Source organism: Porites lutea, chromosome 2 (assembly GCF_958299795.1).
Source record: "Porites lutea chromosome 2, jaPorLute2.1, whole genome shotgun sequence".
Classification (NCBI taxonomy): domain Eukaryota; kingdom Metazoa; phylum Cnidaria; class Anthozoa; order Scleractinia; family Poritidae; genus Porites; species Porites lutea.
In genome coordinates this window covers 39,841,315-39,858,476 of record NC_133202.1, presented here as the reverse complement: position 1 = coordinate 39,858,476, position 17,162 = coordinate 39,841,315, and the positions used below count along the sequence as shown (strand labels likewise).

Below are 17,162 nucleotides of genomic sequence, written 5' to 3'. Positions count from 1 at the left end.
ACACATGTTCCACGCGCGAACTTTTGCTTCTTTCAAGCGCAGATATCCTTCGCAAGAAATGGATGAAAAAATTATTGTAACGTCTCATCCCCGTTACGGCTATTTTTATGACATCAAGACTACTGACAAAATTGTCCCCATAATTCCTGATCTTGGGGTTTCGCGGAAAAGCGTTTTTGATGAAGTAAAAACACCAGCTTACAAGTAAGTTATGAGATATCATTTACTATGGAGTAAACACCAGACGTTTAACCTTCGCCAGCTGGTCTGAATGCCGGAATGCAAAGCTTGGGAAAATTCTAAGCTAGAGATCGTAGACGATTAGTTTTGCTCATGATGCCGCGTTAGTCAAGCCCATTTAACGAATCGTGCTTCCCTTTACGTTTGGCCTTGCTTTTTATAGCACTGAGTGATTTCTTAAACATAGTGCGGAAGATAAGGTAAGATGCGGCGTTGCTTGACTTTTCAACTGAATATTTGTAAAACATTTATGATTTCTTATTTAAGTTAAAAGTACATACTAAATATCGCCTGGAGTTTGTCCGTAAAAAATTTGGTGCTATTTAGAGTATTCTCGAGGCTAGTTGTTGTCTAAGATCTATAGAAGATATCTATAAAATTAAATAATAATTATAATGTGGATATTAGGAGATGTCATCTTGATCATAACGCAATCTTTAAAATCTAAAATATTTTGAGAAGTGTTGGGTGATGTTTCGCAACAAGAGCCACAATATGGCTCTTGTTCGGAAACAACTCGTATTAAATTGCACGTTCCTCGGGTCTATGGGGTCAAACCGCACGGAGGAGAGGAATGATGAGTTTTAGGGTGTAATTAAGAAATTTATGATGAGCCATAACTCACGGTAGATGATAAATCAAATATTCATTTATATTTAATGGGACATATAACTACTATCTTTAAAATATATATTTGGCGAAAAAAAAAACTATAGCGAAGAAAAAGATCAAAGTTACATAAAATCCAAACATTGGTTCAGTATTAATTTTCTAGCAAATTTGTGACTGAGTTCTTTGGTCATTTCAGGCTTTTAATTGAAGTTTGCCCAAAAAGGAAATATAGGACATGTACCGCAAAATGGCGTCGCGTCATTGGTCTAAAAAAATACTCAGTTCTCCAATTCATCCTCGATTTGTAGCATATGCTTGTTCCTCGAACTGGCTGTTTAACCCTCCGCTGACAGAACTCAAATGTATTGCAGCGAATTTCCGTGCAAGTCTAAAGCTTTTAGTCAGAAAGTGGAAAGATCTGTTTTGTTTTAGAAAGACATTGTGCCAATTTTGTTGAAACCACGCTCAAATAATGGTTGCATAAACAGCTATTCAGTCTAACACAGAAAATTTTTCAGAACTTTTACTCAGTAAGGTACCATAGGACGCTATTCAGAACAAAGATTTGCATAGAAAACGCTTTGCAAAGCGTGATTTTTTGTTATCATCTATTCCTCAGGGACATGCTGCTTTTCAGTTTGTCATGGCTTGTGAGTTTGTTTCTAGTCTGCACTACTTAGTTCGCGTTGCTTTAGCAGTGGCCTATGTCCCTCTTTAAATTCCAAACACGTCTCCAATAACTTCTGTTTACAAACGACTCATGGCAAATTTATAAAACGAAGTTTTCATTTTCTTAGGACTTCTTTTACCAAGTTTTTCATACAAAGTCAATAGTGAAAAAAAGGTAATGGGGTATGGCTTAGATTAGCTTCTGGTTGTTGAACTTCATAGCTTTTCAGGACAGCAACTATAATGTCTACAGGGCAGTAAGACAGCTCATACGATAAACGAATTTATGCAAAGACTAATAAAAACTATGTACCAGTTTATGAAATTATAACCCTCTCATTGAGTCATCAAGCTTGTCTACAGTAGCCATTGTTTGCTTATAGATTAGTTGGTTGGGAACACACGTCTCCTTAGTTTATTCTTTTATTGACATTCAAGAGGGGTTGGGGGCGTCGAAAATCTGAAAAATAGATATTTAATTGACTGAATCACTAGCCTGTTCCAGACTCCGAGATGGTGGTGGAAAGTCGTTCAGTAAACAGAAATGCGAAAAAGGCGCGGGGGCTGGGGAGAGACTCCCGCCGCCACCGCCCCCTTTCCCAAGTTGAGCGCGTCTTATTTTAGCTTTGCTCCTATCTGAGAGCCTGGCACAGGCTACTGAATCACCTGTTCTGTTGGTTATCAGCCTCAGCTCTTATTCTCAGACTTCCAAGTACCAGTTATTTTGACGGAGTTTAGTTTCAATTCAACAAACCTCGCAACAAAGCAGCCGAACTATCTGAACACAGTACGCTACTGTGGGCAATATTTATAATATAGCCTAGACTAGCGATAGACCTCACATCTATCCGCTTAAAAAAATCGGCACTTGTATAGGGGCCTATAGCGAGTCATTGCCTGTCTCAATGTTTGCCAAGTTCTCATTTGCACCCTTATAAATTTCCTATTGAATATTGTTGGAGAGTTTTTACAAGGTATGGTGAAATAATAAGAAATTTATCTTGAGTTATCACGTTTTTTCTACACCAAGAAGCATAGATCCGTCTGGCAAAAAAAGGATTATGCCACCCTTCATTCACCCATAAGTCTTTACCGTAGTTCCACGCTTCTAGAGGTGAGAATTGTAAAAAAGTCTGATCTGACGGAGTAAAATATAAAGTTGCCTTTTTGCTCGATCATGATGGAGACGTAATCATTATGGCTAGCTTGAAAAACGCTTATTTTGAGCCGAAATCCTGTGATATGATGGCTTAGAAAAAAAAAACAAATGACATCAGTTTCAATGTGACCACTAGCTGTTAATTACATTTGGTCTTTGTAGCGCGAGGGTAGTAACTTCGTTTCAAGAAGTACTGTGATATAAGCAGGGGAGGCAAAGTTTGGATTTGGATTCAGGATTCCTTGTCAATGCAACATGGATCCCAATCCTTAGCGGGATTCCGGATTCTTTAGATGTAGGCTGGTGAAACTATTAGTTTGCTGAACTCTCTTACCAATGACAGAGATCGGAACATTTAGCACAAATCTCAAAATTTCTTATCATCATACTCTCATCATCCCTTGGACAACCTGTAACGTTTTATTACTTTTTTTTGTTAAACTACAGAAAACAATACAACGTTTTTAGAGACTTTACCATTGGACGCTCGTCCCCAGTCTGGAATGTGAGCAACGCAGCGATGAAAGCGTCACCTAGTGAACGCCTGGTTTATCTTTCACAACACAAGAAATTTCACACAGACTATAAGCCCTGCCGACCGGTCCAGACCACGGTTTCCTTAGCTGCACAAAAGGCTTCTGCCTCAGAGCGAATTGAAAACCTCTCCATGGCCAAGAAAAGACCTACTATTGTGGAACGCGAGTGGATTATAAAGAAAGGGGCGCTTACCTCACGGGCCTCTCAAAGAGTACAGGAACTGTCCCATGCTAAAGGAGTCCCACTGGGCTTTACACCAGACAAAGTTGAAGTGTGGCAAGTGTCGAAAGCCGCTTTAAAAGCCAAGCCATCTAAGCGAATAGATGATCTGGCCCTGCCAATGAAACGCGAAATAGCAGCAAATTTACCAAATCCAGACGCCTTTGAAGTGAGCAGAGCGGCACAAAAAGCAAGGTGTTCGGATAGACTCGCTGAATTGGCCCAACCAATAATCAGAGGATAACTTTAACACAACGCATATTCTTGTTTACTTACGTATTTATCTATTTATTTATTTATCTATTAATTCAATGTTTTTTAGGCCTTGATATACTTCCTTGTTGTCTACTTGCAGACCACCTTTTATCATCGTCTCATGCTTTTTATTGAATAAAACTTCTCTTTTTGGAGTGCACTTGACTTTTACCCCAACGCCACACCTTGAGTTAGCTGCTGACCCTGCCTGGTACCCACTCGTCTGTATCTCGATGAAAAATTGCTCGCGAAGGAAGGAAGGCGGATAACCATTTTCTCCTTCTCATGGTTCCTTTCGCTTCGTTACCAGTCATTTGCGTTTCGCGCTCTTGTGCGTGAAGCGCCAGAGGAGCTAGAGGAGGCAGCTTCTGCCCCCTTTAGTGACGGAGAGTAAGAAGTTAAGATTGCAGAGAAATACTTCGCTCCGCACTATTCGATCTGTTTCCGGGCTTTAGCTTGCTGAATAAAAATAACTGCAATTTACTTAGTATGTTCGATGGAGCCCATTAGGTGTAAGACGTACCGGTATTACGCGCTTTATACAATGTGCGCTTTTACAATAAAATTGAATTCCCCAAGGTTTGAATTTGTGGTATTACTTTAAAACACCAAAAATCCATTGGAATCAAAGAAAACCCTGCAATAATGGTCCGATTTTATCTAAAATTTGGCTACTAGTAAATGCCAACCATAAGCAAATGTCCTTGGCTTTCGATGTCCAGGATGGAAACGAATCACAACTTTAAAACAATTGGGTGAACTTTTCAGGTGTTGTCGAAAATGTCAAAATTTTTTGCGCGCGTTCCCTTTGATAGAATCATAAGAAATCTTTTTGTTTGAGCTCCGAGCAAAGATGACAAAGAATACTTAGTCATAACCTCAGCGCAGCTTTGACCAAAAAATTTGGAACTTGCCATGACATAGAGTCTTTGAGAAATCGGATCCACCTCGGAAATCCCTGAATCATTTCTCACACGACTCACACAAACCAAAAATGATAAAGTAGTGGTGGCCCCACCCAAGTTCATTTCACTCAGGTGAGTGGGTACTACTCGTCCATTCACTCTGTGATAGAAAAACTTACAACAAACAAAAAACATGTTACACAGAATCTAAGCTCCTAGACCTATTGATGAGTCATAAGAAGGTTTAGATAGCTAGTGAGACAGTCAAAACAATTTAAAAATGACTCTCTAAGAAAGGAAAGAACGAGATAAGAGAAACGAGGCCAAAACGAAAATTAGGTCGAACTGATGGTAGACCTGTGCTGTAACCATAGGAACGCTACCTGCCATGGGCCAGGCACGTCACTGATGGCAGACTTGTTTTGCACTTTCTGGAAAGCGCTTAAGTTTTATAAGGAGTTCCTGTCAATTTATGCAGACATGAACTTTGATACCATTCCCTGTGCGTTCAAGAAGCGAATAGAGCTAAAAGCAAGTGAAGAGCTACGGGTGATTAGTGAGCAGTGCGCGTGTAAAGATTCTGGTAGAAAAAACGAGGGGAGCTTTACAGAGACACACAATGTAGTTTTACAAGAAAGCAATGAAGACTTGGGAAGTCTCATGCACAGAATGCTTGTTACTGAAAAGGAAAACATTCACAGTGTGGCTTTTAAGACACCACTATCAGCATGGCAAATATGTCATTTCGCAAAGCATCATAAAGGCGGCTATCAAATTGAGCCGGAGGTTGCAACGAAAAGGATCTCTACTTGCGGTAAAAACGAGCATGTTTTCACTCTACCACGCTGTCATCGTAATTTAAGCATCACAAAGGAAAACATGGATGAAAAAAGTCATATTGAGAGAGACATGGTGAAAGATGCGAGAGCTAAAAGTGTGTCATATATTGATGATCAGGCAAATCGCAACGCGCGAGATGGCGGAAAGATTTATAACCTGGCTAGAACTCGGTCTGCTTCACCGTCACCTCAGCCGGGATACACGTTTAACCACTCAAAATCTACTACACACTATATCAAGAGCTATCGGGAACAAATTACTAACGATTTCATCAGAAAACACATTCAGTGGCGGTTAAAGGAAAATTGCCGCAGCAATGTTAAGAAATCACCCAAGAGAACCAATGAAACGAAACGTAAAGCCCTGCTTCCAGCTCCTTCGTTCACGTTTTACAGGTTTCGTATGTCTAAAACGAAAAACCCTTGTGATTCTGGGTATTTGAAAGTCGGGCCTTGCCCAAGAATGTCAGAACAAAAAGAGCATAAAAGGATGGGCGTGAAGAGCTATAACACTGCGACTTCAAGTGAGCAACGGAAAACGCACGCAAAATCGGTATCAACAACCGCAGTGCAAAAGGCCGATCGAAAGGAAACCAATTCAGTGACAACACTTCTTAAGTTTCAAAATACTGCACCGACAACTCAACCAGATGACATCGTTCGTAGCGTGAATAGTGAAGCTAATACCAAGGACGCCAATAAAACTGAAAGTAGGGAAAGCGACTTGAAAAAAGTTGAACTGAGAGTGAACAGCAGGATCAAAGATTTACCAAGAATTGTGCCCAAAACTGTCGGGCGAGCCAATAAAACCAAGGTAAATTTAAACAGACGGGATTTCTCTGCTTAAATAAAATATTTCATTAACCGTGGACTTTTTAAAATGCCTTTCTAGGGAAGAGTTCTGGGAGCCTTTCCGAAGCCCACATTGAAGTATTGCAAAAGCAGTTCTGAGATTTCTGTAAGTATATTAAAGCAAGTGCTCAATCGCGCCAGTCATTATTTTATTTTTATACAGTTTTCTCAAACTTCAATTCTTAAATCACTGTGGAAAAAACAATTAAATGCCATATGCTGGGCTTCTTTTGACCAAAATGAAACGTGAATCTTTGAATACGTTTCACATATCGAGTTGATTTAAGCTCAAGTTAGCTTACACGATAAGTCGAAGGTGGTCTTTTCACTTTCATTGAAAAGCGGGGACGGATAGAGGCTTTCATATCAATTGAAAGACAAGACACATTTACATTCATGTAAGCTTTAACAAGCGAATATTTGATACCATTGTTTCTTTTGTACACTTGAACCAGAGATTGACAAGAAAGCCAACCTTCGGCGAAAAGGAATTTCTACGAATTACAACTCCTAAACCACTCATTCGCTACCAGAGCCAGACACCAAGTGACTTTGATGAGTTGCTAGGTTTTTCTCCAAACAAGAGTTCTGAGATAAGCCCTTCACTAAGTCCTGTACCAAGTTTGTCTGGCACAGGTCTTCGCAGCCAAGTTATTGCTGAGATTTTGATGAAGAGAGAGCCTCAGGTGGTTTTTCCCAAAAACAGCAAATTTCAAGCATGTATTACTCCATCGAACTACTCTACAAGCAGTGTAGAGACACATTTAAGAAACAGAAAGGACATCTCACCGATTGACAGTTGTCAGAATGGAGCAGAGGACAAAAGCGAGAGTGAACTGAGCCAACTGCGGAGAATGCCCTCCAAACCTTCTATTCCCAGGATTGGCCCCTTCATTTCCGGTTAATGTTTCTAGTTGTTTGAACTTCTTAATTACTACACAAAATATTCACCAACCCACAGGGTTATCAGTCATGTAACACGACAATTATTACTGCCTCCATCTCAGGCCAGCTGGTTATCCAGTAGGTACCGGTATATATCTTGGTATACTAACGTAATGATACTGATAAGGACAGTTGTGATAACCTTTTTTAATTCAATTCTGATTTTGAATCAGTACCTATTAGTCAACATTTTCACTCAAAAATTATAGAATTGCTAAAACAGTGTTACTGCAGGCATTTTATTGGCAATAAATTACAATCTATGATTCAAAACAGTTTGTGGACTAATTATTATTTACAATATTGAAAAGGATTTGGTGTTATTATGCTGATGATTGTCAGTATAATTTAAAGTTTTTTTTGACAATATTGGTAAAATAAGATATGCTACATTCATCAACCAGGGTTATTCTCCATGGTTTTGGTCAGTTTCTCCACGCACCAGAGTAATCCTCTAATCCTTTAGTTAAAAATGGCAAAATCTGCCACTTATTTTAACAAAAAAGCTACCAACTTGAAACTTCCTGATAACCTTGCAGTCATGCTTGTCAGTAACTTTTACAACAATTTTCTCCCTCTTTCTGCTTAATGTTAGTAATTTTACAACTTTGACCCATTAAGATTCCAGTTATAATCATTATAACTAATTTTAATCAAACTGGTAGGATGTTCCAATAAACTGTTCAATTTCTTTTGTTCCTCTTCTGGAAGATGCTGAGAAATCCACCTAAATGATAGTGTTGAATAAGAAAAAGAAAAAAACAATAAATTTTTATAATAAAACAAATTTCTATTGTAACTATCAAAACAAAAACATCATGTATCAATCAAAACTAACATGGCATACTGAACAGAAGAGAATGTAACAGGTTCAGGGAGCAAGGGTGGTGTAGTGGTGAGTGTACTCGCCTCCCACCAATGTGGCCTGAGTTCGAATCCTGGCGTCGACGCGACATGTGGGTTGAGTTTGTTGTTGGTTCTCTACCTTGCTCCGAGAGGTTTTTCTCCGGGTACTCCGGTTTTCCCTCTCCTTAAAAACCAACACTTTCAAATTCCAATTCGATCTGGAACGCACGGACATGTTTCAACGAGTTCTTATGAATTCCTTAGAGCCTCATGGGTAAACAAATTACAAAATTACAAATTACATTGAAGGATTATTGCAAGTTGACACACCTCAAACATTCCTTTTCTGTTGAACCAAAATCTGCTTTGTACCAAAGGAATATTTTTGACAAGGAAACCTTAAAAAAAATTCATGTTATACAAATTAATATTATTATGACCTAATAACTAAAAGATATTGAAAGATCACCTAAAGCCTCTATTTAGTTTGTTTAAAATCTACCTGTTAGAAACTGAGTAATTCTGAAAATCAGTAACGTTGTTGTCATTTAATAAAAGGCGATTGCCTCTTTTGTTAGCAGAGGAGTTGATGACTTCTAATGGCAGCTTAGTTGTCAAGGTTTGGTGTAGTCATGTGTAACTTTTGTATAAAACAATTATTTTTGATGCTATGCACTCAAAAGACTCTGAAAGCACCATTTGCTACTGACATACAGCTGTACTCGCATGGTCCACAAAAGTTACTTCAATTAAAGAAACCAAGACAAATGTTTTTATACCTTGGAATCATCAACACACACTTCTTGTGAGCAAAAGTTCTGTGCTGCTGCTTGCAAAGCAAAGTCCAAGTTCTTTGCAGAAAACACATTGATGGCTGGACAAGACTGTTTGTAAGAATGACAAAAAGGGTAAAATTAATAAAGTGGAAGCCCTCCTAACTGGCACTCGCATAAGTGGACAGCTCAACTTATGGCCACCTTCACAGAACCCTGTTTTTCTCAACTCCCATACAAACTCTGCATTTTTAAATCCCTCGTAAGCAGCAAGCTTCAGTTATGGACACCTTTTTCACATTTAAGGGTGTCCGCTTATGAGAGCTTCCACTGTAGAAAGTTAAACAAAACTGCATGCAACAGGATTACTTTCAAATAAAATTAGAAATCAGGTTTATTTGAGATGCACAGTACAATGGATATTTTATTCAAGATGAACAAATTGGTTTAGAGCATTTCTTACTTTCTGAATCCTGAATGACCCTAAAAATTCTACCTATTTTTCTCATGTTTTTAGTTCACAGAAAAGAATATCTTAAAAATTGTAAAAAGGAAAAACCCTGATTAGTACCTTTGCTCCACACACTAAAGCAAAGTGAATCCTAGGATCAACTTCTGAAACAGTAAACTGCAACCGAGGATCGTCTTCAGCAAATAATGGTTTGGCATCAGATGGGTGTGGTCTGTTACCTAACAAGTTATTAAATCACCCAATTAATAAAGATGACACAAAAGAAAGCTTTCAGTGAGGAAATAACTTAGAGACCAAGCTATGACAGCCTGAGATTGAAGCCTTAAAATGGCATAAAAAAGACATAAAAGAAGTAAATAATATATGAAGTAGAAGTTCCTTACAAACAAAAAATGTAGGCAAACTGAAAGACAGCTACCATTAAATTTTGTGAAGTCTCATGAGTAGGTATGAAAACAAGTAAGCTTTATATTAAGCAAGATTTTACAAGCAAGTAATTTCGTGACTGAATACAAGTTAAATTTCTTTGCTTCTATCATCTATAAATAGTAACTGACGCTATTTATTGTTTTGCTTATTGAACATTTTCCAGATGGCTGGACTTTTGGAAAAAAAAAATCCAAGGCTGCTCTAGTACTATCATCACTGTCATCATCATAATTATCATTGTCACTGTGTCACAGGCATAAAAAAAAAGAAAAAAATTGGTACCTCTGAGAATTCCATGTTCAATGTCATCAAGTGAAAATATATATCCACCAATGTTGTACGATGTTTTTCTCCAAAAGTTGTTAATCTCAAGCACTGATTTAGGTACTCCAGTATCACAGGCTGCCAAGCCATGAATTGTGAGGGAATTATAAATATCTTAATCATCATTAAGGAATCAGAACTAGTAGAGTAAAGTTTGTTAATTGCACTGGAAGATTGACAAGGTTACCTTAAAGCATCAAAATTTTATATCCAGGAACAGGTGTGGTGGAGTGGTATTAGGTAGGCACGGTGGAGCCTTGATTTAACAAACCTTTACATAACAAAGTCCTCGGTGTAACAATAGCGAGTTTATGCAACAGGATAGCAGGAGCAGGACGGCAAGACCTTTGTGTGTGACAAATGTGACAGGGCTGTTACTTGCACGTTTTGTTGTGATCTTCACTTAACATTAAGGTTTTCTGGTCTTTTGCAAAAAGATCTGTATATTAAAGGAAAGTGAAGTTTGGGGAAAAGTTGTTTCGAACAAAATTATTGTCACACAAGGTTTGCCTTCTTCTTTCCTCTCCCATCCTGTTGTGTAAATTCACTAATGTTTCTCAACCCAGTTAAAATAAAATCTAAGAAAAAGAACTTTAATATATAATGAAACCTCCTTATAGCAAACATATTTTGTCAGTCCCTTTCTTGATAGCCCTTTGTTATGTCCCAGGGATGTGGGTGGGAGGGGGGGGAGTACTCCTGGGAATTCTTGGTGGTGGTGTGCCATCTGGTTCTCCAAATTCTGACCCTATTTCAGACCAAAAAATGTAATTTTCCAGACCCGTTTTCAGACCAGACCTCTAAAATCCATACCCGTTGTCAGACCTGTCCTTTAGATAGCGATTATGTTATCATTACTAGTAGATTAGAGCGCAAACAAAAATGTCTTTTGAATTCGCATATTTCTCTTTCTTTCTTACTCATTTGGAATTGAAATGATAAATACATTCATACACTCCAGTAGTTCCCTCAGAAACCAAACCCGATTCCAGACCAAAGTGGGCAAAGTGTATACCCATTTTCAGACCAAAACGGTGCAAAAACCCTAGCTGATGGGGTGGCACATACCTATGGAGCTTATATAAGGGAGTATCCCCCCCTCCAGGGAGTATCCCCACCACCTCCAGGTCAGTATCATTATTTTGCAACTGCTCGGGCCTCCCCCAGGTAACTACCCTACCGGCTTAATTTTCAATTTTTTATCTTTACCTAGTAGGGTAGTAAACCTCCAAAGGTGAAATCATTTGTCCATAATTCCGAAAAAAAAATGGCCTACCGCATGAAAAAATCCTATCTTCGCTTAGCTATGGGTTCTAAATAATTATTACTTTTTCGAGGGGGGAGGGTGGAGAGGTTGGGCGTCCCAGACCACAAACCGGGGCTATTTGTACCCTATCTGCTTCAACTAACACTGGTGACATCTCAAAAAAAGATCGGGCTGTTGCATGCATGCAAGAAACAACGGAGATCCAGCATAAAAGATACTTAGGAAAAAAGCTATTTTCTCCTTTCTTTCTAAGCTCCCCAAGTCCACGACTTTTAGAGCTTTCGTCCTCTCCACATATTCCCTGAACAAGTCGCTGTCTTTTAAAGCAGTATAGTCGACTTCGTGTCCTTCACGGGAGATGAAGTTTCCCTTGATGTTCAGCATAAGTTTCTGAAGTTGTCTGGAAAGTTCAACAGCAGAAGGCAAACTTTGCAGCGAGGAATCGCCGGAATTTAGAATTGCAAATTCACCGACAGCTCTTGTTGTCGCCATGATTTCATGAGTGAGCCAGCGGTAACAACCGGCAATGTTGGGTGACCTGTGAAAGAAGGAGACAAGATGGCGACCGCCAGTGGTCCAGTTGAAGTTGACGCTGTGTTTATCAAGGCATTGAAGCTTTTGCATTCTCGACACCCTGACTCTTTAGACCAACTTCGTGCACTTCGAGATGATGTCATTAGACAGCACAACCAACAAGTTCCTGTCACGAAAACTCCCAAGGTACAGTAACATTGCTTTTTGCTTGTTGATAGTTGGGACAGATCAGATTTCAGTCCGTCCCAAAATTAAGTCAACGTGAACCGTGATATAACAACCGCGTTTGGTTATCAAATAAGCAATATAAGCAGTGAACTATCAAAGGTCTTCACACGCCACTCATTCTCTTTGGGATCACGAGAGAGATATCTTTGGGTTAGGTAACAAAAGGGTATGTTTATGGTTCAATTTTATCCTTGGTTTAAATTTTATTTTTTTTTGCTTTTGGGTATTTACTATGGTAATGTATGATTATGAGTTTTGAACAAAAGAAAACCACAACAGATGTAGCTCTAGAACCACAGGGATTAACAATGGAGACATGCTGATGTTCTGTGGTCTGAAAATAAATTGTATTTTTTCTCCTAGGAAAAAACAAAGGAAAAGAAGCTGGGGATTAATTCTGACAGGAGGCCAAGTGCCATAGTGTCAACAGCTGAAGTAAAAGTTAAATTAGCAGAGAAAAAGCATGATGCTGATGCCATGCAGATCATCTCTGGTCAGGCTGATCAAAACCGAACTGTTGCAGTGGAGGAATCTAATGTTGAAACACTGGAGATTGGTTCTAGCATGATAGAAACAGTTGAACTTAGCTCAAGCTCCTTCATGGACCACAGTTCAACAAAGAAAGCTAAACTACATTTTGATGTGGAGGATGTTTTGAATGAAGGTGACTTGGACTCCCATAGTGCATTGCAGCCCGTGGTAGATGACTTGATGATTGACCTGGGATCTGTCTGCAGTATTTGCTATAGGTGAGCAGTGGTATTTTAAAGTAATGGTCTGGGTAAGAAGGGAAGCAATTTCTTTTGTTATGGCACAATACACTTTCCTCACGTAGGAATGTTTTCATTTTCACATATAGAATGCATGAACCTTCAAAAAGGAAGTCTACGAAATAAAATATATTTTGACTCTATTTGTTAAAAGATTTCGACCAAGCATTAGACTTGCAAGCAATAGCCAAGAAAAGTTTACAATTTGAAATGTTCTTCACATAGGATTTCTGTGTTACTTAGACTCAGATGAGATTTTGTTATAAGGAAGTTGGTTAGAAAACAAGGGATTAATATACATGCTGCTTTGCGGAGATTTCGTAAAATTTGATGTTTTAACCAATCAGAAGTGTAATAGAGACAATAGTAAGGTTGTCACCTTTTTTGCATTCCGACATGTTCATTGCGTTTGGCTCTTTCCTTCTTATCTGGACCATTACTTAAACATATTTGAAATTGGTGTCAGAGCAAGCTCTTCCCAGTCAAATCCCTATAATCAGAGCCTCTCCAAAATAACCACCTCCCACAAGCAACCACAACCACTGTTTGGCCTGATGGTTTTATTATTTTCTGTTGTTTTGAACCTCTTGTAAGCAACCACTAAGTGGTTGCATGATGCATGATGTGGTCTCTGTTCATTGTATATACTATGCCACTCAAACTATAACAAAATAAAATCTTTCAGTGACAACATAGAACCACACTTATAGGTAACTTCAAAATTGCATGCAATAAATACAGTCAAACTGAGAAAACCGTGAACACCAGAAATATTTCTGGAATGTTATCGTGGTGCAAGAAAAAAGCCAATCAGGCATGAGAAAACTAAACTGCAAGCAAGAACATGAATTAGTTTGTGGTTTTGTGGCTTGCTTGCATGTCTTGATCTTTGCTGTGATTGGTCGTAACACAACAGACATTCCTGAAATATTTTAAGTATTCAAGGTTTTCTCAGTTGCACTGTAATAATAATAATAATAATGAAAATGAGCCAAAAATTTACAGTATGTAAATATCTATGTAAATATAATCTATTGTGCGATAAAAATGTATTATTGACTTATAAAATAGTGTAAATAAAGTATATAGATACATGTGTGCAACAAATGTAGAAATAAAAAAATTATAGAATGGTGTAAAGGTGTATGTATGCATTAATAATGTTATAAAGTATGTCTAACTAATCCTGATTATAAGTTAAATTGAACAAAAATAAGTCTTAAGAAATGATTTAAATTTTGTTAAAGTTAGTTTCGCTAGGTATATTGTTATCCTCCACAAATTAGATGTGTCTGGATGTCTTGTCAGATGAGACTGTAAGTAACCACTAAATTTTCGCAATTTTGGTGGTCTCTTTACTAGAGGCTCATATGTACTTTTATGAAATGACACTGAATTATTATCTTATATTGTTTATTTATTTTTGTGCTCCTTTCAGAGAAGAGAGTAAAATTCCAGGTAATCAACTGGTTGAGTGCCATGAGTGCCATTCCCTTTATCATCAGGTAAAACAACATTTAGTTTATACACTTATAAAAGGTGTAATAATTATTCATTGTGGTATGTGTGTGGTAGGCTCGAGGCTCATTTATCACGTGTCCCACCTTATTCACTTTGTTTGCAATAGCTGGCATCACAGATGTTATCCAACCCTGAGTCACAAAGTCTGAGAAACGTGGACCTCTGATGAACTCAACAAATTCCTGGAAGTGTATTTTGAATTTCCCTTCAAAATGATTGATCAATCAAATTATGCTTTTTTAACGGGCCAATCATGGCAGGTACTCCAATCCTGCCACACAGCTGGGGCCCAGAATAAGGATTTCGGCCCTTGCTCACAGATGGACTTAACCAGGGCACAGTTGTTGGAAGGCCGATTGGCGCTTAACCCATGGTTAATTTAACCCGTGTTTCTTTTTCTTTTGTTCAAAAGCATTTTCTTGGGCAATTTTCTCTGATATCCATAGAGCATCAAATCATCAACTTGTTGACAAAAAGAATTAAACTGAATATTTGAAATCAAATTTTGCACTAACCCTGGGTTATCTTATCCCAGCTTTGAACAACCTGGCCCATAGGTTTATCGTTTTGTCTGTGGTACAGGCTACTCTGTTGTTGATCACAACATTTGAAATATGTGCTAGTGGTCTTTATCAGGCGATGGCATCAATTTACTAAGCAAGACATTTATTAACACCGTGGGTCTTGCCAGTGATTGCATCATTATGAGCCCTACTTTGATCCAAAGCAATGTTGTTAACAATGCTTTTATACACTTATTTGTCAGAGATGTCATGAGCCATGTGTGATGGACAGTGAAGTAAACGATCCTAGACATGTTTGGTATTGCAGTCAGTGTGTGAGAAGGATGAGGGAAATGGTATGTATAATAAAATAATTATTTATTTCATCATTGTCTATTGGCATTTAACATCTCAGTTGAAGACTACCCTGACCTAGAAAACTCTTAGTCTAAAGTGTCACAGACCACTCCCATGGCTTCCCCTTGAAGGACAGCAGCAAGGAGACAGCTTACACTTCAGATTAGATCACTTACTGGGCTAGCAGAAATTAGACAGAAACTTTCGGAGTTTTAGGAACCTGTAGTAAATTAGGGTCTGTACAAATTATTGGAATAATGGCCAGTTCATTGACAGTTTTCTGTCAGCTTATTGTGCTTGTATGAAATCAATTTGCATGGTATTCACAGGCAAGTAGTGCATCTCCTAAGTCCCGGCCTGCGGAATCAGCAGTATCAAGTAAACCACACGTACCTCTCAGCAGACCCACCCCAATGACTTCATTCAAACGGCCATCCATCAGTGAGATAAAGGTATCTTTTGTTAGACTGTGAGCAGTCTTCTTTTCAAAGTTATTCAACAAGTAACCCATGCAGGTGAGCAATGAGTCATGATAAACGAAGGCATATGCCCGAGAAGAAAAATAAGTGACTGCTGAATCTTTTGTTTGGTCTTTGGATTTCGAAGCTGTTAAGGTCATTTTAGTAACCAATTTAACCCAAGTAACTTGAACCATTTTATATACAGAACATACACAATTAATAAATTATACTTTTTTTGATTCCTCTAAGATTGCCAGCAGTTTCCTTCTGTTCTTCAAAAGGAAGATATCCTTAAATGTTTTAGCTTATATGTGGCTACTGCTTGGTTTGTCATTATTCATAGTTAGTTACGGCAGACCTGTCTGTTCGTGACTATTTCTCACACCAAACATATATACCCACAGACATGTCAATGATCTGTCAACAGTAGTAAAATTGGCTACTTGCTTCTGGGTTGCCAGAGGGTTTGTTTACTACATTTCCAGGCCATCTTTTCTTGTCTCGTCGCAATCCCTTTTCTGTAATGGTATTGTTTGCAAATGCCCTGGCTGGAATAAGAACTCAAGAGGTTTGAAAAGAAAAGGCATACTGCAAGCAGTCTATTTTTTTACATCTCAGCGTTTTGTTTAAAAGCAAATTATTGATCGCGTTGGTTTTCTCCATAACTGTTGTTAACTTCAGTACCACCCAATGCCAACCTTTTGAGATAATCTAGAGACTGTCTTCGCAGGCTAAAAGATTGAGAATGTCACTGGGAAATGGTATGCAGTTCGCAGAGCAAACATGTGAAAATTTTCAATGTGTACTTTGTTCATTTCAGCCTAGTCCATCCCCAACCACGCATCAGTCATTTGCCATCCCAGCTCTCAGTTCAAATACAGCCCTATCTTCATCATCAACAGCGACAAGCAAGCCATCAACAAGCACTGGATCTTCCTCTTCACAGAATGTTGCCATGCAGTCACTAGCTTTGAAAAGGTTACAGATGGTCAAGAAAAAGGCTCAGCAAAGGGTGTTTAATCATCAACAGATTAGGATTCCACGCAGATAAAAACTGAAAAGAACGTTTTTGTGCTCTGTCCTTTTATTTTACAAAATATACATGCTCCTGTTCAATTCTCACATGAGGACACTGTTCGGAACAGAGAATCTGTCAGATTCTATAAATTTCAAAAATCATTTCACACTGCTTGTTATGGGCTAGTTTGATTTTGTCCAGAACTAAGAAAACTGTTTGAAAAAGGACAGTATGTGAATTAGATATTTTAAATGTTTTTGCCTAAACTATGCTTTAATAAGCGCCATTGAGCTCATGGAAATGGCGCTATATAAATTCTTGTATTATTGTAATACAGCAGTAAGCTTGCCAAATGTACAAAATGGCCCTTAAATAAACTCTTGTTCTCCAAGGTGGTAGCAAAAATCATAAAATCAGCAAGTGTTTT

The 17,162-nt window shown here is 38.3% G+C and overlaps 4 protein-coding genes across 4 annotated transcripts; 3 read left to right on the top strand and 1 right to left on the bottom strand.

Annotated features, from left to right (window-relative positions):
- The first annotated feature begins 5 nt into the window (after positions 1-5).
- LOC140927000 (uncharacterized) lies at positions 6-3,686 on the top strand. Its single transcript, XM_073376668.1, has 2 exons — positions 6-204; positions 3,128-3,686. The coding sequence occupies exons 1-2, from the start codon at positions 59-61 to the stop codon at positions 3,678-3,680; spliced, it is 699 nt and encodes a 232-aa protein (XP_073232769.1). The 5' UTR covers positions 6-58; the 3' UTR covers positions 3,681-3,686.
- A 1,346-nt stretch (positions 3,687-5,032) lies between these two features.
- LOC140926999 (uncharacterized) lies at positions 5,033-7,309 on the top strand. Its single transcript, XM_073376667.1, has 3 exons — positions 5,033-6,249; positions 6,328-6,393; positions 6,743-7,309. Exons 1-3 carry the CDS (start codon positions 5,077-5,079, stop codon positions 7,190-7,192), a joined length of 1,689 nt encoding a protein of 562 aa, XP_073232768.1. The 5' UTR covers positions 5,033-5,076; the 3' UTR covers positions 7,193-7,309.
- A 134-nt stretch (positions 7,310-7,443) lies between these two features.
- Positions 7,444-11,838, bottom strand: LOC140928593 (uncharacterized). The gene is made up of 6 exons (XM_073378365.1): positions 11,562-11,838; positions 10,035-10,190; positions 9,423-9,541; positions 8,858-8,962; positions 8,409-8,476; positions 7,444-7,959 (listed from the first exon to the last, which is right to left on the bottom strand). The coding sequence occupies exons 1-6, from the start codon at positions 11,833-11,835 to the stop codon at positions 7,833-7,835; spliced, it is 849 nt and encodes a 282-aa protein (XP_073234466.1). The 5' UTR covers positions 11,836-11,838; the 3' UTR covers positions 7,444-7,832.
- A 3-nt stretch (positions 11,839-11,841) lies between these two features.
- On the top strand, positions 11,842-17,125 carry LOC140928592 (integrator complex subunit 12-like). Its single transcript, XM_073378364.1, is given in 6 exon segments — positions 11,842-12,063; positions 12,469-12,854; positions 14,314-14,380; positions 15,163-15,255; positions 15,586-15,708; positions 16,538-17,125. Coding segments are annotated over 6 exon segments (1,122 nt in total). The 3' UTR covers positions 16,769-17,125.
- The last annotated feature ends 37 nt before the right edge of the window (positions 17,126-17,162 follow it).